General features: G+C 59.2%; 3 protein-coding genes across 8 annotated transcripts; 1 reads left to right on the forward strand and 2 right to left on the reverse strand.

Annotated features, from left to right (window-relative positions):
• Nucleotides 1-66: 66 nt before the first annotated feature.
• On the reverse strand, nt 67-5,756 carry necap2 (NECAP endocytosis associated 2). 3 transcript variants are annotated; one of them, XM_088617166.1, is made up of 9 exons: nt 5,362-5,593; nt 4,891-5,329; nt 4,399-4,499; nt 3,983-4,087; nt 3,811-3,892; nt 3,068-3,176; nt 2,780-2,927; nt 2,403-2,484; nt 67-2,048 (listed from the first exon to the last, which is right to left on the reverse strand). In XM_088617166.1, exons 3-9 carry the CDS (start codon nt 4,454-4,456, stop codon nt 2,000-2,002), a joined length of 633 nt encoding a protein of 210 aa, XP_088473292.1. In that variant the 5' UTR covers nt 4,457-4,499; nt 4,891-5,329; nt 5,362-5,593; the 3' UTR covers nt 67-1,999. The 3 variants fall into 3 exon arrangements, with proteins under 3 accessions (XP_088473292.1, XP_088473290.1, XP_088473291.1); XM_088617164.1 differs by lacking the exons at nt 4,891-5,329; nt 5,362-5,593 and adding an exon at nt 5,608-5,756; XM_088617165.1 differs by having other exon boundaries at nt 4,891-5,593.
• Nucleotides 5,757-5,982: 226 nt separating this feature from the next.
• szrd1 (SUZ RNA binding domain containing 1) lies at nt 5,983-11,808 on the reverse strand. Of its 2 annotated transcripts, none has more exons than XM_088617171.1 (4): nt 11,671-11,808; nt 9,329-9,378; nt 8,881-9,150; nt 5,983-8,540 (listed from the first exon to the last, which is right to left on the reverse strand). In XM_088617171.1, the coding sequence occupies exons 1-4, from the start codon at nt 11,716-11,718 to the stop codon at nt 8,432-8,434; spliced, it is 477 nt and encodes a 158-aa protein (XP_088473297.1). In that variant the 5' UTR covers nt 11,719-11,808; the 3' UTR covers nt 5,983-8,431. The 2 variants fall into 2 exon arrangements, with proteins under 2 accessions (XP_088473297.1, XP_088473296.1); XM_088617170.1 differs by lacking the exon at nt 11,671-11,808 and adding an exon at nt 10,534-11,282.
• A 547-nt stretch (nt 11,809-12,355) lies between these two features.
• On the forward strand, nt 12,356-21,792 carry fbxo42 (F-box protein 42). Of its 3 annotated transcripts, none has more exons than XM_088617137.1 (10): nt 12,356-12,491; nt 15,591-15,893; nt 15,980-16,096; nt 16,572-16,706; nt 16,801-16,954; nt 17,226-17,336; nt 17,465-17,561; nt 17,874-17,930; nt 18,024-18,140; nt 18,235-21,792. In XM_088617137.1, exons 2-10 carry the CDS (start codon nt 15,596-15,598, stop codon nt 19,228-19,230), a joined length of 2,082 nt encoding a protein of 693 aa, XP_088473263.1. In that variant the 5' UTR covers nt 12,356-12,491; nt 15,591-15,595; the 3' UTR covers nt 19,231-21,792. The 3 variants fall into 3 exon arrangements, with proteins under 3 accessions (XP_088473263.1, XP_088473264.1, XP_088473265.1); XM_088617138.1 differs by having other exon boundaries at nt 12,361-12,491; nt 15,594-15,893; XM_088617139.1 differs by lacking the exon at nt 12,356-12,491 and adding an exon at nt 14,718-15,448.
• Nucleotides 21,793-22,008: the final 216 nt, after the last annotated feature.

Raw genomic sequence — 22,008 nt, forward strand, 5'->3', positions numbered from 1 at the left:
GGTAATGGGGATCTCCTCCAGCACCACCAGTACGCTCCCCACACACCAGTGAAGACAGACACAAACTTGACAGGTAAAACAAAATCTTTATTTACAAAGAACAGTTTTACATTCAAACGGCTGGTTTGTAACGACAGAAGGCACTTAGAGAGGCTCCTCTCCCGCCCCCCACAGGCCCAGAGAGGACGCCTCTGCAGGGCAGGGCGGTGCAGAATAAGGACACTTTACAAAGACAGAAAAACATCCAACACCTCACTGACAGCCCCTGGATCTGCGGGACTGTTCGGAAAGCGGATCACTGGGATTCTGGGACAGGCTGCACTTATAAAGGAGTAGGAGACAGATCCTTCTTCTTGGGGTGTTGACCCCAGTATTAAAGATGGACACGTTCTCCTTACCGAGGAAGTGTGCAGCGTGTGGTCAGTTGCAGGGCCCAGCGCGGTCACTGCTGGTCACTGCTGGTCCTCCCCACTCCCCAATTTTTCATGCATTACAAAAGTAAAAAAAGATTATCTGCACTGTCTGAATTCACACACACACTCCAATGAGAAAAATATGTATAAATGTAACAAAATATCATAAACTAGCTCTTCCTTGCAAAATGACAATAACAAAAAAAAATCAAGACATATTCTGTGCAGATCAGCAGAGCCTGGCAGTGTGGAGAACCCGGAGCAGACCAGCCAGCTGCGGACCGGAGTCTCACTGACACGCAGTCACAGCAGCAGCTCCGCAGAAAGGACACATCCAGTGACACCAGGCACATCCAGTCCTGTCCAGTACAGGGCACCAGTCCTATCGATACTGTAACCCGTCCATCATTAAGTAACTGAATTTTAATTTCTTAATTGATCCCCATTTACACAATCAATGCTTGTTTGCCCATTACGTAACCGAAAGGGCTCCTACTTCCTCAATTGACCTCAGCATCATCCCATCCCAGAATCCCCCTCTTCCTCTAAGGCAGAGCAGATCCACAGGGGGCAGATACAGACAGGGGGGAGATAGACATGGGGGCAGATAGACACATATCCAGTACACACAGAGCAGCACGTTGCTGTTTCCCTGCTGCTCCAGGGCTGTGCCTGTGCCTGGCAGGCGCCTCCTGGCCTGACGGAGGAGCAGCTGTCTGTGTGACGCGTCTGGCCCTCAGAACTTGGCTGAAGCTGGGTCCCGCAGAGACGAGGTCTGTCGCCATTCCGGCCCCCGTGGAATGTGAAGGGGGGGGGGGGCAGGAGAACAGGCAGTAAAAACAGCCACAGAGAAAGAGGGCAGAAACACACAGAGCTGGTCGGCAGTTAAAGAGCCCTGGAGCTCCGCAGCGCTGGGCCTGGGCAGGACAGGGCGGGAGACCTCGAAGGAAAGCCAGGATGTTGCTGTGATAGCCATAGCTGGACCAGAAGGGGGCGCTCTTCCCCCTGGACCATACCGATGCCCCAGTGCGGTGACCCGGGACACTACACTGTAGGAGGCGCTACAGCTGACGTCCTGACTACCTGGTCATTAAGGATCCCATGACCGTTCCTACAGTAGGGTTTTATCCCCAGAGTCCTGGTCAAATTCCTGTCCAGTCTGGTTTTCCTAGAGTTCTCTGTTCATTCAGCTGGTGCGGCAGTTTCTCTCTGCACTGCAGTGGGGGATGAAGTGGGTCTCCTTCCACAAGTAAAGCACTTGAGATTCTTTGGGATGCAAGGCACTATATAAACGCAGGAATTATTACCATTACTAAAGGCCATCGCTGGGTACATGAACGCCAGGTGGGCTGGACAGGTGAGCGCTTGTCCTCTGCTACGGCCCCACCCTGAGGATCTTGGGTTGGGTCCTCTCGATTCACAGGCTCTTCCTGGTTCAGCCCACTGGGGGGGCAGCACGAGGGCCAGAGTGTCGACTGCCCCCCTCCCTCCTTATCCTCTGGGAATGTAGGCTTGAGAGGAGGAGAAAGAGGGAGGTGACAGGAGGAAGGCAAGGAGATGGAGAGATGGGTGAGGAGGGAGGGGCGTTAGAACTGCACCCATCCTGGGCCAAAAGAGTCCTGACTGGAGCCGGAGCTACAGAGAGACACAGAGAGGGCAGTTAACTGGCTGAAGCAGCACTGGCAGTATAAACAGCAGTGGCTCTGAGCCCGCGAGAGTGGGGGTCTTTATTAGTGGTACTGATGAGAGCAGCGACACCCCCGGCCTCTCCCAGCCTGCACCACACCCTGCATGCCTGGTACCCCGGGTCACTCACCCGCCACTGACACACACACCCTGCAGAGCTCACTACTGCACACACACACACCCTGCAGAGCTCACAACTGCACACACACGCCGCAGGGCTCACAGTTCCATGCATCTTGCATCACAGGGCTCCCTTACAGTTCCAAGTGTCTCCCCAACACTGAACATCATCTCTCAGCTCACCTGGGGGCTGCGGTGAAGTCACCCCAGAGGTCACCTGATGTCCCGCCGCTGGGCTGCACTGTGGGGGGCCCCAGGTCAAAATCTAACGGTGGGGTTGAATAAAGAAAAAGAGCAATAAAAAAACTGGCCTGTCATCTGTCAGTCTGGAGCTACAATCCCAGTACAGTAGGACAGTCCTGTTCCAATAGGAGCTACAGTCCCAGTACAGTAGACCAGTCCTGTTCCAATAGGAGCTACAGTCCCAGTACAGTAGACCAGTCCTGTTCCAATAGGAGCTACAGTCCCAGTACAGTAGACCAGTCCTGTTCCAATAGGAGCTACAGTCCCAGTACAGTAGGAGAGTCTCAGGCACTACAGGGTGCTGTGCAGTGAGGTACCTGTGCTGGGGGGCTGTACTGCCTCTGCTCCTGGAGTGGGGTGGGACCCAGCCCCCTTCACCCCTGGGGGTGGGGGCAGCAGCCCGCTGCCAGCTGGGCGAGACCTGGCCGCGGCAGGAGCCCCATCCTTCTCCTTCCTCTTCATGTTCTGGAGAAGCACAGCGTCAGACATAGGCCGAGACACACCTGAGATTAAACCCAACTCGGCACTGCTCTCCTGTGCCCCACTCCGCTCTCCTGCGCCCCACTCTGCTCTCCTGCGCCCCGCTTCCCCCGCTCCGCTCTCACCCCGATGTTGATCTTGATGGTCTGCCCCTCCTTGAAGCCCAGGTCCAGCTTGGGCACAGAGCTCTGACTGGCTTCCTCCCGGGCCAGTTCCCCCTCCTTCCGCACCCACCTTCAGAGAGAGAGGGAGAGGGAGGGAGGGAGAGGGGGAGAGAGAGAGGGAGGGGGAGAGAGCGAGAGAGGGAAAGAGGGGAAGAAAACAAATTAAAATTTGACATGTGAATTTGAGAGGGTGGGTAAGAAAGCACTCCAGCTGCACTCTTGTACGCACTGCCCCCAAGTGGACACAGCGAGTGGGCAGAGGGCAGTAGCTATGTCCAGTGATTCGATGGCTTGGATTAAAATAAACTTTTTGAGGGGTTTTTATGACCTGTTGCTGTAGGGATTCTGCTGCTGGGCTCAGCCCCAGTCCAGACAGAGACTGGGCTCTGAAGTGGCTGGAGCTGCAGGAGTGAGGGAGACCAGTGTGTTTCATCACCACAGCTCCGGCAGCAAGCACTGCTGCTGCACAGCGACTCACTGCAGCCTCTTCATCCACACTCAATGAACACCTATGAGGAGCTCATTTTTCCAGCAGGTTCCTTTTCTCTGTCTGCTTTCATTAAGCAGGGCCACTTTACCGTGAAGATGCAGTCAGGTCTGTCAGTTTTCTCCCTGTCAGTTCTGCGTACAGCTGACTTGTTAACTGGGGGCGCAGTCTGGCACCCTGTCTGGCAGGCCCTGACCCCACGGGGGGACACACTCACTTGAAGTGGTCCTGCAGAGCCACATTGAAGTCGAAGGAGTCGCCACGATCCGCAAACCCGATCCCAATGAACGCGTGGCGCCCTGGGAGGCAGGAGAACGACAGCGAAGGTCATTAAACCACAGAGGGAGGAGCCGCAGACTAGCTGACAGGTAACCATGACAGCGCCTCACCACTGCCATCCTCAATCCGCACCACAAAATAGCGGCTGGAGTCGGCGACGCCCTCCACTGCGATGCCGGGGTACTGCTCCACTGGCGCCTGGGCAAACAGCTCCCCTGGGGCACAGAGGGCACAGTCAGTACAGACACACAGCTGGACAGGACAGGCTGACACACAGCTGGAGGGGGACAGGTCCTGACACACAGCTGGAGGGGGACAGGTCCTGACGCACAGCTGGAGGGGGACAGGTCCTGACACACAGCTGGAGAGGGACAGGTCCTGACACACAGCTGGAGAGGACAGGTCCTGACACACAGCTGGAGGGGGACAGGTCCTGACACACAGCTGGAGGGGGACAGGTCCTGACAGAGGAAGGGGACAGGTCCTGACACACAGCTGGAGGGGGACAGGCTGCTCCAGTCCTGACCTGAATTCTTGTCCTCCAGTCTGATATAGGCCATCTTCCCCTTGGAGGTGATCCTCATGCGGCCCGTCCAGGCCGGCTCATCCAGCTTCCAGTCGGCCGCCCTTTGGAGAGACAAACCCTGCTGAGCCAGAGGCAGCTGGGAGTCACGAGCCAGCCCCACTGCTGGACACTGGACAATGAGCCTGCTGTGTCCATTCCCACTGCTGGACACCGGACAATGAGCCTGCTGTGTCCATTCCCACTGCTGGACACCGGACAATGAGCCTGCTGTGTCCAGGCCCACTGCTGGACACCGGCCAATGGGCCTGCTATCTGTGTCCAGTCCCACTGCTGGACACTGAAGACTGACCAAGGGAGGCAGCTGTAGCACATCGGACATCACTGCATTGTGACCCAGAGGAGAGTCTCTGTCGTCTGTCGGACCCGGATTTGTCTGTCCTGTTAGTTGCTATGGGAGGTTAATTAATGTGACCGAACTGTTCTTCTAATTACCTGTCAAGTGTGTGTTGATTTTGACTTTGGACTGTTAGTATCGTGGGATTTTCAGCGTGTCCGCTTCCGAGTGACGTCTCAAAGGGACATGCGACTCGTCTGGAGACTCGCCGAGCCGCGACGCTGCTCCTCCACCGCCAGCAGCGAGATTACTTCTCCCTTTCGCTCTCGCTTCCGCCAGAAAGCGCCTCCTGGCTACTTTTCAAGATCACATGAGGCCCGGCCGGCGCCCACTCCCACTCCCACCCGTTTTTTGACCCGCTGCCCGCCCCCACAACAACGAGGTCAGCCCCCATTATGAACATCCAGCCCTGAGCCACTGGCTCGCTTTCAGTGAAGCGGGTCAATGAGAAGCTGCTCTCTTTCCCGTTAAAGGAGGCTGTGAGGCGGCCGAGGGGTTCGGGTTAGTTTTGACAGTCTGGCTTTCCTGAGCTCCACACTTCATAAGAGTCGCCACGGGGCGAGGCGAACTGTCCGCGCAGCGGCCACGGCTTGGACCTAACGCGTCGCGTCGCGAATTCAAGCGGACCGTAACTCTTCCTTTTTTTTAAAAAAAAACCTTTTTCTTTTCAAATGAAACCCCTGCTAAGCTTTCTCTACGGGCTTGGACACTTCCTGGTCAGCGCGTCCACCCCCAGCGGGGAATGTTGTGCGAGGAGACGGGAGGGATCGAGCCCTCCCCGGGTCAGGCCCAGTCCCCGCTCCGCTCTGACCCACCTGTACCCGCGGTTGGAGGTCCTGGGCGGGATGCGATAGACGTGAACCTCCGGCTTCACACAGATCACCGACTCGTAGCCGCTGCTGTCCGCCATCTTTGTCCCAGTTGCAGAAACACACAGCGCGCCGCCAGCGAGCGCGCCGAGTCCCGTGAGAGAGCGCCCCCTGTCGCCCGGGGGGACTCACGGCGACACAGCAAGCTCGGATCGAAAACGCGTTATAATAATTCGCGTTTATATACCTGTGTCTCTCCACTCCCCTTGTAGCCCAGATCCTCAGCAAACAATAGCACATCTCCCAGCTCAGCCTCTCCAGGAAAACATCAAACCTGAGACACCTCCGTAACGTGAAGGAAAACATGAAGGACGACAAAACTACAGCATTCGTTTATTTTTTATTAAAGGGCTTTTGAAGTATTTACAGGCTGCTCTGCATTGGTGGTTTTGTTTGGGTAGAAACCGGAGGTTTCACTCAAACCCTACAGCAAAATCGGAGATATTAAACCACAATGTTCCCAACTCTGAGTCTGCACGGCCCGTCGGCACGCCCCCCTCCGGACTGTCACACCGGCAGACGGGAACCCCATCACCAGGGCATCGCACTGGGTGTCCCCCCCAAAAAAAGAGACTGTCCAGGGCTGTTCACCCAAGTCTACACCAGTGACGCCCGGTGCTGTTGTCTCCCGGCCAGCTCCCTGGGTAACTGGCAGCGAAGACAGAGGACCCAGCGGGGGCAGACGCCTCTCACCCGGAGCATCGGTCCTGCTGCCACAGAGGCGCCCGGTCTTGGGCTTCACACTGGGGGCAACGCTGCGCCCCCACATTGTGGGTCACAACACAGGGCGCTGCGCCTCGAATGTTGCTGGCAGTAACAGAGCTGGGTTGGAACTGGGGTCAGGAGCAGGGGCTTCCATGACAATGAGGCTCACCTGCAAGCTTGCCGTTTTGGGGACACCCCCCTCCCCACATACACAGCTCTTTAAAGCCAGGCACTAAGGAGAAACAAAATGGGAATCAGTTCCGCCACAGAGTTGGGCTCAACTCGAACCCTGAACCCTGCTGTCCCCCATCTCACCCCTGCAGCCGGACTGCTTCACTGATCCGTTCACTTAACACACACGTTCTGCGCTTGAAACCAGTTTTTAAACTGCTCTCTGCTCTGAACCGTGTTTAATTACCATTAAAAAAAATCACTAGAAGCTTCAAACGCGCAAACAGGTTGTTTTTTTTTGGTAGGAATGAAAAAATAAAAATGTCTAATTAAGCAAAATGACTATCAGTTGAAGTTTTGTTAGGTCTTGGAGCACCAGGAGAGCAGGAGGGCTGGGGCTGCTGCTTGGAGTGAGGCGTCAGTGCAGCAGAGGGCTGGTCAGCTACGACACACAAGTCACACGTCCACAGGCCCCTAGCTGGACCGTGTTCGTCTCCAGCTGCACCCCCATTCTACAGACCTCCCCATCACCCCCATGACCTCCAGCGCCTCCCCCAGGCTCCAGCACCTGTCTGGGGGCCGATTCCACCCCCTCCAGGTTCCACAGCCGCTCACTACATCACCAGCACCTCGAAGTGACCCCCCAGCAGGGCAAGCCCAACAGGCCCCACCCACACGCCGGGCGATCGCGCCGCGACCCCAGCCAGCGCCGGCACGCCCCTCCGGCCCGCAGCCCGGACACTGCCCCGCCGGGACCGGCAGACAGACCGGAGCGCCGCGCCTCGGAGAGACCAGACAACGCAACAGCCTGTCCTGAACACAAAGCGCAGGGAGTGATACAGCACACCAGTCCTGGAGGACAGAGTGAGTCCCCCCACATTCAGACTGACCTCTGCCCTCTCTCCCTCAGTCTCTCACCCCTTTAATCTTCTCTCAGGCTGTACATATTTACAAAGCAACTTTTTTTCATTTTCCGTGTTTTTTTAATAATTAAAACTAGTTTTTATTCACTACCAAAAACAGCTTTAAAACCGACTGATTCGACTGGATGAATTATTCACGTATGGTCATTTGTAGGCGCTTTCGTGTGTATTTTCTACTTTTTAAATACAAACGGGGGAAAGACTCTGGGAGCAGTAGAATAGAAGAAATTAAAAGTAAAGTCAGAATCACAAGGGACCCGTACAGAGTGGACACTGAATAGAACTCTCCCCTCCCAGAACAAAAAATAAAAACTGACCGAAAGACTTGCAGAAAAAAAGAAATAAATGAAGACAGAATATAACAGCAAAATAAACGGTCTGATGGCTTAGGGAGAGGAGACATGTTTCATGACCAAGACTGACACTGTTATTGCTGGGAAAAGCTGGCCCCCTGCCTTCCTCTGCTTCACTGGGCTGAGCTTTACCCCTCCCTCCCTCCCTCACTCTCTCTCACACTCTCACTCCTCGCCACGTCTCTCGGAGCCAGAGGTCCGCAGGGCCTGGGCCTGGGTCTGGATCCGGTGCCGACCCGATCTGGCCCGGACAGGGTGCCAGTCACAGTGGGCCAGGTGAGGAGCGCGGGAGGAGGGGCTGCAGGGCGGGGGGGTGAGGTCACAGTGAGCAGAGTCCTGAAGACGCGGCGTCTTCGTCATCACAGTGTGTCAACTGGGTCAGCGATCGCCCCCCAGCTCCTGCCCCCCTGCCCTGGGAGGGACAGCCACATGGGGCGGAGGGGAAGGGAGGGGGGTTGCAGGGGTACACAGTGCAAGGGGACCTCCTCTGATTCCCCACCCCCTCCTCCCTCCCTCCCGGGACCTGCCCCCTCCCGCTCCCCCCCCCCGCCTGCAGGGCAGCGTGGTTCCGGGGCGCCTCGCTCCTTCGCTCTCTTCCTCGCCCCGCGGCGCCGGCCTCTATCTGCGCTGCCGGAAGCCCTGTGTGCCGTCGGGACCGGCGGGCTGCCGGATCACATGGTTGTGCGGCCGGGACTCCTCCGGGGGGCCCGCGCTGACTCGCACCAGCCTGCGGGACGGAGAGGGGTCACACAGACGCGGGCCGCGCATGAGGGACAGGGGTCAGAGGTCAGAGCACGTGCAGGCGCCGCAGGTCCTGCCCTCGCTGTCGGCTGAGCTCCGAGTCAAGACCGCAGCTCTGTGGCTCGAATCCAGAGCGAACCCTGGAGCAGGGAGCTGGGAGAGCCTGGCGCAGGAGAGAGGTCCTGCATGTCTGTGTGCCCATGTGCCGGTGAGCACGTCTGTGTGCCAGTGAGCGTGTCTGTGTGCCCGGGTGCCGATGAGTGGGTGAGTGAGTGGGTGAGAGTGTGTGTGTGTGTGTTTGGCACGCCCGTGTGCCGGCGCCGTACCTTTCCGTGTGCACCACAGAGGCCAGCGCTCTCTCGGGCTCGTCCTCCGGGCTGGCGCTGCCCAGGATGCGGCGGCGCGCCTCTGCGTACTCCGCCTCCCGCTGCGCCAGGGACTTCACCTGCGGCAGGGGGCGCTGCGCGGCCTGGGAGGCGCCGAGGGACCCGTTACTGGAGGGGCGCTTCAGAATCCGGATCTGAGGAGGGGGCGCGGCCGGGAGAGAGTCGTCCTGGATAACGATCGCCGTCTTCAGGGGAGATCTGTTGGACTTCCTGCGAGGGACAGAGGCGTTAGGAGGACATCCCGGCCGAGCTGACGCACCAGCTGGTGTCTCCGAGAGAGGAGACAGAGCGATACAGAGGGAGTGTGGCGAGAGAAAGGACTGAGAGAGAGGGATCTAAGGGAGGAAGAGAGGAGGAGGACAGCTGTTACTCCTGCGGCTCCACTCACTTCTCCTTCTGGCTGATCTTCAGCTTCTCCTCCAGCCTCCTGTCTATCTCCTGCGTGGAAAGAAAGCAGGCTGTAAACACGGCGGGACAGACCCGTCACGCGCCCCGGAGACCAGAGAGCGCGAGGCGCGGATCAACATTACACAGCGGGCTATTTCTGTGTGTTGAGAGGCAGCCAACAGCAGAGACAGGCTGCCGCTGAGAGAATCGCTTTCCCCCCCTAACGATACTGGGTAGGACCCCACAACTGACCCGCTGCAGGGCTCCGAAACCGACTCTATCAGTGGGGCTGGTTGCAGAAGCATTGACCATTATTTTAACTTCACAAATTTGCAGAAACTCCTTTGGTCAGTCAGCGTTCCAGAAGAGAGCGCAGCAGGCTTGAAATCCTCACCGTTTAGTTTGTACCTCAACCCAGCACCTGGTACATCCCAGCCTGAAGCAGACCACTGTGCACTGGGAGTCTGACTGGCCACACTGTAAAGCCTGGAGTGGATCGCACTGCTGTGCACTGGGAGTCTAGTCAGCAGCTCTTTACTGTACTGACTCCCTCTCAAAAAATAGAAATCACTGATCTAACGCCACAGATTCAACTGTAGAAAAACAGCATCTCGACCCTATGAAGTACTTCTGAAACTGTTATTAACGCGGTATCTTCAATAACCTGCTGTATGAACAAGACTCTCCGCATGACTTCGCGTCAGTGAAAACCCTCGGTTTGCTCACGCGTGACCCCGCGGGGCTCCGGGGAGGAAAGAGATCCCCCCTCCCCCCCAGAGCGCACACCCACCCCGAAATCACGGCAGCCCGAGCCCCGGGCCGGGACGGGACAGGAGGCGCTGCCCTCCGTGGCCGTAGTCGGTCTACTGGTCTCGCCATTAGTAATAAAAATACTCTTCTTTCCTCACCGCTGAACCAGCGAGGTTTCCTCTACGGTCCTCGCCTCCCGTCGCCCTCCGAGAGACAGGCTCTCAGGTCTCACACCCGACACCGACTCCAACGGCCGCACAACAGCCCCTCTCCCCCTGCCCCGGCAGAAGCCCCAGGCCCCTGCCCCTTTAAGCCGCGGCCTAGTTCCCCGCTCGGCGCCCCGGTGCTCTCCCCGGGCTGCGCTCCGCCTCCCCCCGCGACTCTCCCCCGCCGCCCCGCGTCCCCCAGCCCGGCTCCCAGGGGTGCCCCGGACCCCCAGGCGGGCACGGCTCTCACCCCGCTGTCTGCTGCTTCCTCCCAGCTCTCAGCAACCTCTTCATCTTCCATGTTCCAGCCTGCGGGACACACACTCACACACACATACACACACACCGGGGAAGGGTTCCGGGCTCTGCGCAGGCGCAAGCGCGCTCCCGGCGCCTACCTCACCGCCGAGACAGGAAACAGGAGGCGGGCGGCGCGCACGTCACTGCCCCGCGCACATGGTCTCGTACAGCCTGACTTCACATTTTAATCGACTTGATTCGTTTAATCACTCCTAGACACCATTTCCGTGACAGGATTGCGTAACCCCTTTCGGTCAGGTGCATTTAAGGCTGAGAAGAGAAGATCCTTCTTTACACAAAGGGTTGTAGGAGCCTGGAACAGGCTGCCCAGCCTCATGGATAAAGCCGATAGATACCCTGGGAATTTTCAGGAGAAAGTCTGGATGAGATTCTTGAGTCAGATGGGCTTATTAGCAGCGTATGGTCTGTGATCTGCAGCCGAACGGTTAGGCAGGAGAGGGGGCACTGGGCCGTCCGGCCCGTGAATCTCGCTGCCCTGAGAGACCCGGGGCCCAGCCACACCGTGTCACTGGGGCTGACCTCCTCCGCAGAGTAAAACCCCCTTTCGAGAAACACAGGCACACGACTGGATCAAGTATCTAATGTACCTCACTTGAAGAGCAGACCGAGGGCGGCAGGGGGCAGGGGGGCACCGGGTTCAGTTTGTGAGGTGCTGTCTGTGTGGAGTTTGGGTGTCCCCCCCCCAGAGACACACTAGCAAGTTAACTGCTATTGCCCCTGGCGTTTGCGTGTGCGTGTGCGTGTGCGTGCACCCTACCCTGCGATGGGCTGGCGCCCCCTCCAGGCTGTGCCCTGCCTTGCGCCCAGTGCTGGTGCCTCCGCCGCAACCCGGAGTTACTGCTGGTAGCAGACGGATGGAAGAGCAGAGCAGCAGGTCTCCTGCCGATCAGGCAGGTGCTGGAGGAGCCCCCCCATTGCCTTCTGGGAAATGTAGTTCAATCAAGAAACTCCATCTGGCCCGAACCTGCCCTCCTCTCGCATCCCAGCTCGGCTCTGTGAAGTTGCTGCCCCCCACCTGAGATCTGGGAGGCTGCTCACCCAAGGCCCTGTGGTCGCCCCTCCTCACCTGCACTGCGCGCGCACACAACCGGATGTTAACCCTCAGAAACGTCATCGGTCTTCCCGGGTCACGTGGTGACCAAACCTCCCGGGTCACGGGACCCGCGCGCAGTTAGACACGCCGCGAGGGCAGCGCCGGATCGCTTCTTGCCAGTGTTATTTACTTCAGTGAGGTATTCCTTTTCAAAATGAATATCAGGTTGTGGGGAAACTGCTTTTAAGATGTCGTGTCATTCGTCATTGTAACACTGTAACTGTAAACACACAACACAGGTCACTGCAAATGTTTTTTTCTCTAAATTGTATATTTAAATTAGCTGTGGCTGACGTTAAACAATAGCAAACCCTTACGCCATCACACAGCGCAGCGCCTGTCGGCTCAGGTCTCTGCTGGAGGGAAGACAGAAAGCGACGCACCCGGGCGCGTTCACATCCCTTGTACGAGCTCGCCCCCGGCGCGGCCGTGAGCGAGGCGTGCGCGTCTCCCGGTTGGGGCGCGCGGAACGGTGATGCTGCTGAGGAGGAAGATGGCGGCGGAGTGGAGTCTGGAGAGCTGCTGCGGGCACTGAGGGAGCGAGAAAGACACCGGAGAGAAAGGAAGGGATACAATAAAGGCACGCCAGCGACCACACACACCGCAGCCCAGTCACCGCCTCCGGCAAACCGGCGTCAGGAGCGCTCGCTGCCCTCGCAGGCTCTTCGGGGGAGCCGAGAGAGGGACCTCAGGAGCCCCCGGTCCGGAGCGCCTGGGAGCTGGGAGGAGACTCGCCGAGCAGCCGGCGGAGGGAGAGGCTGAGCCACACCGGGGAGCCGCGGCCCGGAGAGGAGGTAAGCAGGATTGGGTGTTGCGCCAGGACCCCTCCTCAGCCCCGCCAGTCCGGTACCGCCGCGGCCGGCCCGGCTGCTGAGCCCCCCGGAGACCCCGCTCACTGACGGCCTTGGTCGTTGTCGACCGCGTACTGCATCATCATCATCATCATCATAATCATTTCCATCGTCCGCCGACAGTAATCTGGGGTGTTCGGGGTGCGAGCTGTCTCCCGGGTGAACAATGGCAAACGGCGAGTCGACTTCGCTGCGCTTCACGGTCCACATCCTCATCCTCCAGAGCTGCTGTGGTGGACGTAGCTGCTAGCTTTCTCTTCCTCTCAGATGAGTTGTTTTTGTTCCTGGTGTGATAAGTAGATGCTCCTTCCCACCAGACAGGTGGTACAATGAGGGCGTTTGCTTCTGGTATAAACGCATTTCAGCTCCCCGAGGCGCGCAGGTCGGTCCTGTCCTGCCTCTGTCCGGTCCAGCTCCCTCTGACTGCCTCGGCGGACGTTCCCTGGGGTCCAGTGTGCGGCTCTGTTCCTGGAGGCCAGGAAGCCGGCGAGTTAGCGGGGTCGGTGTTTACTGCCCGAGGGGGTGTGGGGCAGGAGCTCTGCCCGTGGGGCTCTGATGCCTGTGCGAGCACACAGCTAGTGACACTCTGATATTGCCTCCACCAGCACTGAGACACAGGCAGACAGGGTCCATGAGTACCCGTCTCTCTGGATCTGGGGCTGCCCCTAGGGTAGACGGTGGCTGAGCGCTCTGGGGGCAAGTGAAGAACTGCTGTGGCACCTAGTGGATAAAACTGAGCTGGAGGCTGTATGTAGGAAATGCAGTTTGTTTTCTAATTGACATTGTAGTTTTGAGACAATGCCTGAAGTAGATCAGATTGCTGTGAGAATGGAGTCTGATTTGTACAGAGTTGCCCTCATTGTAACAACGCTTATCACCCCTGCGAGTTGCTGTTCACAAAGTACACTGCACAGGGACTCTAGCCCCTATTGGAACAGGACTGGTCTGCTGTACTGGAACTGTAGCCCCTATTGGAACAGGACTGGTCTGCTGTACTGGAACTGTAGCCCCTATTGGAACGGGACTGGTCTGCTGTACTGGGACTGTAGCCCCTATTGGAACGGGACTGGTCTGCTGTACTGGGACTGTAGCTCCTATTGGAACGGGACTGGTCTGCTGTACTGGGACTGTAGCTCCTATTGGAACGGGACTGGTCTGTTGTACTGGGACTGTAGCCCCTATTGGAACGGGACTAGTCTGCTGTACTGGGACTGTAACTCCTATTGGAACGGGACTGGTCTGCTGTACTGGGACTGTAGCTCCTATTGGAATGGGACTGGTCTGTTGTACTGGGACTGTAGCCCCTATTGGAACGGGACTGGTCTGCTGTACTGGAACTGTAGCCCCTATTGGAACAGGACTAGTCTGCTGTACTGGGACTGTAACTCCTATTGGAACAGGACTGGTCTGCTGTACTGGGACTGTAGCCCCTATTGTAACAGGACTGGTCTGCTGTACTGGGACTATATAAACGCAAATTTGCCTGTTTCAGATACTTTTTACTTTTAAGTCATTACATTTTTAAGTGCTGCATTTTGTACCTATGAAGGTGGCCTGAAATGTCAAGTCAGCACTTTTGTTGTACAGTTTGCAATGGAAACCAGTAAAGCTTCAGGAGAAGCCGAGCTGGATGAGCCTGCTGGATGAGCCGTGCCAGGCCAGCAGGGTGATCGCTGGAGAGTCATCATCACATTCCGTCATCTTTAATTAGCACATGGCCTTGGCTCAGCGTGTGAGTGATAAAGGGTTTCTCTGTGGCCCCTGGAGTCTGAAGTTCGGTCAGCCGGTTTTGCTTTACATACCGATGGCCGTGAACCGAGACCGAGTCTGTGTGAGCTGACATGTTTCCACTGTGTCTTCCCGAGCTCTTCCATCGGCGCTCTGCTGGTTTACTTACTGTCGTTTGTGCAGAGCGAAACGGATCAGAACCAGACAGTTGCGCACTTCTAGGTTTGAACACCCCTCCCACCCGCAGAGCACACCTGTTATACTGGTCTTTGTGATAATCTGTTCCTCACAAGTGTGGCTGTGGCTGCGTGTACACACGTACACACACACACACACACACACACACACACACACACACCCACCCACCCACCCCCGCTGGTGTGACCGGAGAGCTGGTACCCCAGCAGTGCGTGGGGAGGGGGTGTTGACAGGGCCCAGGAGGTGTGAGCAGGTCCGGGTGCCTGAGAGGGCTTTGAAGAGCTCGCACCTCGCTGCAGTGGCGCGAGGAGGGGGGGCTCAATGTGCGCTGGCCTGGGGAGGCCTGGGGCCCGGCGGAGCTGCCTGGCAGGCCCAGGGAGTCGGGTTTCTCCTGGCTCGAGCCCAGGCTGTCATTGATCTGGCTCAGTGTGTGTGTGTGTGCGGCTGTGATCTGCTCTCCTGGACTGGTTTTAAACATGCGTCACGGGTCCTGGCACCTTCACTCCTGCTGACGTCTGGGCTGCAGATCAAAAGCTTTTCCTTCAGGGCTGGGCGGTGAGATGACCGGGGGTCTGCCTTGCGAGTGCAGCTCGGGGGGCACTCGGGCGCACAGGAGCCTCTCGTCTGCAGGGCCCCGGAGCGCCAAGCCCGAGTCTCCCGCGCTGCCCTCTGGCTCCCTGGCGCTGCAGAAACGCGAGCCCTGCCCTGCGGCCTGCTGGTCAGCTGGCATCAGCACTTTGAGCAGCAGTGATGACTGTGCAGCTCCAGGCAGGCAGTGTAGGGCGTCCCGCTGTTCCGATCGGCAGCGTCGGGAAGCTCCCAGAGGCTGAGGAGATAGAGGCGGTCTATCCTGTCTGGCGGGCGTCATTGTTGAGAGCGAGCTTATTTCGGGAACCGGGGGGCTTCGGTCGCTGTGCCCATGTTTTGGAGGAGTGCCGTGGGCTGCTGGGGCAGGGCTGAGTCGTGGCGCCAGGGTGAGAGCAGCCCTTCGTCCTTCCCTCCTTCCCCCCCTGCGGCCCCCCTCTCTCTCCTTTCTGCCTCCCCTTTTCCCAGGATCTGCTCTGCTCCTCGTGGCTCGGGGCTGACCCCCCTTCTCTCTCTCTCTCTCTCCGGCAGCAGCCATGGCTTGCTCGTCCGACAGCGAGGACGATGGCTTCGTTGCCATGGACACGGAGGAGGCGGCGGGCGGGGCTGCGGGGGCCGCGGGGGGGCCGGCAGAGGGCCGCATGGAGCAGGACGGGGAGCCAGCCCGGGGCGGGGGAGCGCCGGAGCCGGAGGGCGAGGGCCCCCCCCGGGCGGAGCAGGCCATGGGCGAGCTGCCCGAGGAGGTGCTGGAGTACATCCTGTCCTTCCTGTCCCCCTACCAGGAGCACAAGACGGCCGCGCTGGTCTGCAAGCAGTGGTACCGGCTCATCAAGGGTGAGGCGGCGCGGGCCGGGCGCTCCACCGGGTCGGGTCCGGGTCCGGGTCCGCGCCTGAACCCGTCTCTCTCCCGCTCTCCCCAGGTGTGGCCCACCAGTGCTACCACGGCTTCCTGAGGGCAGTACAGGAGGGCAACATTCAGTGGGAGAGCCGCACCTACCCCTACCCCGGGACTCCCATCACACAGCGCTTCTCTCACAGTACGGTCCCCTGTCGCTGGTCCCACCTGCACGTCCTCTCCCTCTGTCTGTCCCTCTGTCTCCTCGCGCCGGGGGGCCGTGTGTCCGTCTGTCTCCTCGCGCCGGGGGGCCGTGTGTCTGTCTGTCTGTCTGTCCGTCTGTCTCCTCGCGCCGGGGGGCCGTGTGTCTGTCTGTCTCCTCGCGCTGGGGGCCGTGTGTCCACAGTCCCCCCCATCTCCTGACGGAGCCCCAGTGCACAGCGCAGTGATCCAGCTCCAGGGCTGTATGAGAGCTGTACCTCTTGCTGGATGTGAAATACTTTCTGCTTTGTTTTGACTAAATTTGCATGGACTTAATTTTTCTGCTGTGCCTGTAAGTGGATCAGGCTGCTGTGAAGCCTGGAGTGGATCAGGCTGCTGTGCACTGGGGGTCTGATGGCCATGCCTGGTAGTATCTGTGATATGTGAATGTGTGTGATATGTGTCGCGTGTTCCAGGTGCGTGTTACTATGACAGCAACCAGTCCATGTACGTGTTTGGGGGCTGCACTCAGAGCAGCTGCAACGCCGCCTTCAACGACCTCTGGAGACTTGACCTCAACAGCAAGGAGTGGATCCGGCCACTGGCGTCAGGTGGGCACACTGCTGGGCACGGCTGGCCGCTCGGGCCGGTCCTCTCTCCGCTGACAGCTGCCCCGGTGCTGACCCCTGCCCTCCCTTCACTCAGGTTCCTACCCCTCCCCGAAGGCTGGGGCCACTCTGGTGGTGTACCGGGACCTGCTGGTTCTGTTCGGGGGCTGGACCCGGCCCAGCCCGTACCCCCTGCACCAGCCCGAGAGGTTCTTCGATGAGATTCACACGTACTCCCCCTCCAAGAACTGGTGAGAGGCGGGAGGGGCTGCCCTCCGCGGCGACGGGGGAGAGGAGGAGGGGTTTGGGGGTGTTGTGAGGGTGTCAGTGGGGGGGTGTGGTGGCTGCAGGGGTGTAGTGGGTCGGGTGTCAAGACTGGAGGAGAGATGGAGGGGAAGATGATGTCGAGTTGCTTGAAAGAGAAAACTCAGTAGCAGACCGTCACATCTGAGAGGCTTCGCTCTTTCTCCACCCCTGCTGCTCCCCTCACTCCTCCCCCTTGCTCTCCTGCTCCCTCTGCAGGTGGAACTGCATCGTGACAACTCACGGCCCGCCCCCCATGGCCGGCCACTCGTCCTCCGTGATCGGGAGCAGAATGGTGGTGTTTGGGGGGTCGCTGGGGTCCCGGCAGATGTGAGTAACCCTCAACCCCGACTCCCCCCCGGCGCTGCTCCCCCTGTTTGATCTGGACTGCAGCCCCGGGCCTGTCGCTGACTCGTCGTGCACACGAGGTGTCAGCGTCGCCTCTCTGTGTCTCGCAGGAGCAACGAGGTCTGGGTGCTGGACCTGGAGCAGTGGTCCTGGTCCAAGCCGGCCGTGGCGGGTCCCGCCCCTCACCCGCGGGGGGGTCAGTCCCAGGTGAGCGGACCCCTTCACAGATCGCTACTTTAACTGGAACTCGCAGGAATCGGGCTCTTTGTATCCCTGGCCATCTCCTGGCTTTACAAAGGCTGCTCTGTAACCCTGTAACTGTGTAACAGTGATGCAAGGAGGCGCTGCAGCTCCCTTTTAAAGCTCTGTTAGTCCCCATCGATGAGCTGTGACATTTCAAACGTTGCTCTGCGGTCGCCAAGGACATCAGTGTTTGTCGGGATGCAGTGAAGCCCGTCCTGCTCGGCCCTGTTTTTCTCGGCAGCACCTCTAGTCCAACTGTCTTGTTCCTTGTCTCAGATCGTGATGGATGACGAGACCCTGCTGATCCTGGGAGGCTGCGGCGGCCCCAACGCGGTGAGTGCCGAGCGGCCCGTCCGCCCCCGCGCCAACCGCGAGTGTCCCTGTCCAGCGCCCTCTGACCCCGCTGCCTCTGTCCGTCTTTCCCAGCTGCTGAAGGATGCCTGGCTGCTGCACATGGGCGCCTCCCCCTGGTCGTGGCAGCAGCTGCGGGTGGAGAACGAGGAGCACGGCGCCCCGGAGCTCTGGTGCCACCCTGCCTGCCGGGTATGACCCGTCGCGCCCCGCCCGGCGCTGTAGTGTCAAACGCCGCCGGACCGTGTTCGATTGCGAGTAACCCCCCGTCCTGCTCTGTCTCCAGGTGGGCCAGTGTGTGGTGGTGTTCAGCCAGGCCCCCAGCGGCCGCGCCCCGCTCAGCCCCAGCCTGAACTCGCGGCCCTCTCCCATCAGCGCCACGCCCCCCTCGCTGGCACCCGAGCAGCGCGAGCTGCGGCCCCAGTCCCCGGTGCGAGGGCTGGGCGAGGAGGCGCCCTGCGTCAACGGCCGCTGGGGCACGCTTCGGCCGCGCGCGCAGAGGCAGGGCGGGGCCGGGGGCGGGCGGGAGGGCAGCCCCTCCCCCTCCCGCGGCGCAGACAGCCCCCCCGCCCTCAACGGCTCCTGCTCCTCGGCCGGCGGCAGCCCGGCGCAGGCCGGCTCGCCGGGGACTCCCAGCGCGGTGGAGGGATACGAGTTTCGGAGCAGGACTGGCACCGACGCCCACCCGCGGGCGCTGGACTACGGCTGGGATCCCAAGCCGGCGCTCCCAGAGTGCCCCACCCCCGAGCAGACCAACGGGCTGCACACGCCGCCGCCCCAGAGCGCGGCGCGGACGCCCCCGGGCGCGGTGTCCCCCGGCGCGCTGCGGAGGGGCCTGGAGGCCGTCAAGGCCCTCTCCACGGCTCCTTCCTCTTCCTCTTCCTCTCCGCATGGGGGCGTGGCCACGGCCTCCAGCCCGCCCCCTCCTGCCCCGCCCCCGGCCGCGGTCGACGGACACTCCATCCCTCCAATCGCGCGGCGGCTGGGCCACCACCCCCCCCAGTCGCTCAACGTGGGCAAGCCGCTGTACCAGAGCCTCAACTGCAAGCCCATGCAGATGTACGTCCTGGACATTTCCCGGGCCAAGGAGAGCGGGATGGTGGCCTGGAAGGTTTTCGGGGGTGGGAGCAGCTCGGTGGTGGGGCCCCCTGAGACCAGCCTTCACACGGTCGTCCAGGGCAGGGGGGAGCTGATCATTTTTGGGGGGCTGATGGACAAGAAGCAGAACGTGAAGTATTACCCCAAAACCAACGCCTTGTATTTCGTGCGCGCCAAGAGATAATACAGCCGGAGAGAGACGGACTGACCGACTTGCCCCCAGCGAGCGTTTGGGGGTGTTGGAGGGGGAGCAGTCGCTGACCCCCACTTTCTCTCCGCTTGTTTACGTGCACCACTCCTCCTTCCTCTTCCTCCTGCTGCCTTGTACAATAAAGGGAGCCCTGTGTGGGGGCAGACCGGACAGAGTCCAGCTCCTAGCTGCTGTGCCCCTCTCCGCCATCGCCCTGCGCCCCGGTGTGGGGGTTGGGGGAGGTGGGGGGATCACCCTCCCTCTCCCTGTGGCGGCAGGTGGGGTCTCATGGCGGTGGGCATCTGCTCTGTCCCTCTGCAGACCGGCAGGAGGGGCGGGGGCTGAGTTCTGGGATGGGTGGGGGGGGGGGTAATTGTTCTCTCTCTGTTTACAATGAAGGTTTGACCGCGCGTGCGTGTGTGTGTGCGTGTGTGCGCGCGCGCATGAGTGTGTCTTTATGGGCCCAAGTCTGGGCTCTGAGGGAGTGTCAGGTGGAGAAGTGGGAGGGGTGTTCTGGAGCGAGGAGGGGAGGTTGGTATGGTTTGCAACACGGAAGTGAAGAAGATGAAATGGCGATGTGACCTGGAGGTTTCTGGGAGTGTGATGGGAGGGCAGACACCCCTCTGTTGCAGTATGGGGGTGCAGTGGGAGGAGGGGAGATCCTGAGGCGTCTCCAAGTGATCCTGTTTCCTGGGGGTATCTTTGCTGCCTTGTGTTTCAGCTGGTGATGTGACCAAGATTACATAAATAAAAACTCATGAAGGATTAAAACCACGGTCACCGTTCTGATCAAGTGTGATTTCAAGCAGTGTCGCTGTGGCGTGGGCGAGCCAGGTCCACTGGGGACAGCGTGTTAGACACAAGTAGCTGTGTTAAGTGATGGTGGGGGCTGGCGAGGCCAGTGAAGGCTGGGAACTGTCCAATGAGACTAACAGCACATGCCCGACTTCTGTACACAGGCTCCCAGGGGCATGCTGGGACAAAGTGGAGCATCAGAGGCTATGGCCAGCAGGGGCCTGTCGGATCACCTCGCTCCCTGTGCCAGTTAGGCTGAGCGATCCCAGGACCTGATGTACCTGCTTCTTGATGGGTCCCCTGGGTGCAAACTTTAAGAGTATCTGGGCAGCTTGTTCCAGACTCCTACTGCTCTTAGTGTAAAGACGTGCCTTCTGTTTTGGGTTGGTGGCTAGGGCAATTGATCACATATGGCATTGTGTAATGCTCAGTTAATAAACAGTGAAATAAATCTGTAATAAATTTTGCTTGTTTTTGGTTAATGCCTGCAGACTGAAGAATGTCAGTCTGTTAATTAAAGACTTTAACGAGGGGTGAATCCTTAACGATCCTCTGTCTGCGTAGCCTGTTATGCGAAGCTGCCTGAACACTTGCCTAGTGTGTCGGTCAGGAAGCCTGTTAGGACAGCAGCAGTTCAGGAGGGGAGGGGGCCTTGTGACCCCTCCTGTTCGTCTGGCTGCAAGAAGCTCAATGACCCAAGAGTCCCGTCAGCCTGATCTGTAAAGGGCTCCACAGAATCGGCTCCAGAGACCCGTTTAGGGAGCTGGTTCAAGACTCCCACAGCTCTCTGTGTAAAGTGCCTCTTGTTTTCTGTCCTGCGCTCATATCCCTGAGCTCCTGCTGTTGCTGGTTGGAGGAGGTGCTGAGGTGGCTGTGAACATCTGCTCCCCAGGGGAGGTCAGGTGTTTCAGCTGCTTGTTGTGACAGTATCAAGTCTTAGTTTTTAGTTGCCTGAGCCTGTACCCTCATTTAACACTTTGTGGTTTTGAAGCCTGTTTTTTTCTTGTTGATTTCTACATGCTCTTCTGCCGCGGTCTCTCCTGTGGTAAGGGGGAGGGGGGGGTTCCCCGTTGCTGTGGCACCCCCCCAGCCTGCCCTGCAGCAGCGCGGGCCCTGGGCACCTGGGTGCACGGAACCTGCCAGGGGCCAGCCTGTGCCCGGCGCTCTGATCGGCGCGCTCTCTCTCCGCTGCTGTATCTGCGTAAGGGTTCGGGACGGTGCCGACACACCAGGCCGACTCGGAAACCCCAGCCCAGTCCGCCCTGTCCACTCGGGACAGGCAGTCGTGCTGCAGTCCCTCTCTGTGCCAGGAGTGTCAGGGATGGCCCTGCCTCTCCAAGCATAGAAGGGTCCCTGTGTTAACAGATTTGTATTTGGGTCTCTCTGCTCACTTGGCATCACTGCTTTGGGATTCATAGATGATGGTGCCTGAATGTCCTGAAAAATGATTTATCTCCACCTGTATCTGTCCCCTTGTCCCCTCCCCCTGTTACCTGTCCCTGCCCTTCCTCTCCCCTTGTCCCTGCCTCTTCCTCTCCCCCTGTCCCCTGTCCCCTGTCCCTGCCTCTTCCTCTCCCCTTGTCCCCAGTCCACGTACATTCAGCTGTCTGCCCTGTTAATGGGAGTGAAGTGCAGTTTGTGACTTGGGCAGTTTTTAAGTGTTACTGGTCAGAAGTGTTGTTGGCCGGGCCGTATTCATATCATCCTTGGTTGGTTGTTAATGTTTTTTTTTTTCATTAAAAGTATCTTTTTAATTAACAAGTGAGCTGTTGTTTTATTACACTGCCCTGGTGATATTGGTCTGTTCACCAGTTCCAGTCTGGCGTTGCTGCTGTAAGGGAGCCCGTCGCCCGGTGTGCGTGGTTTCGGGACGAGGTGGGTAAGTCGCACCCCAGCAGCAGTGAGCGGCCGATCCGCAGGAGTCCAGTCTTGCAGGCGGGTGGCTGGTGTGCTCTACGCCCACACTGCCCACAGCTG

Source organism: Lepisosteus platostomus, chromosome 23 (assembly GCF_059453375.1).
Source record: "Lepisosteus platostomus isolate fLepPlt1 chromosome 23, fLepPlt1.hap1, whole genome shotgun sequence".
In the NCBI taxonomy this organism is placed as follows: Eukaryota; Metazoa; Chordata; class Actinopteri; order Semionotiformes; family Lepisosteidae; genus Lepisosteus; species Lepisosteus platostomus.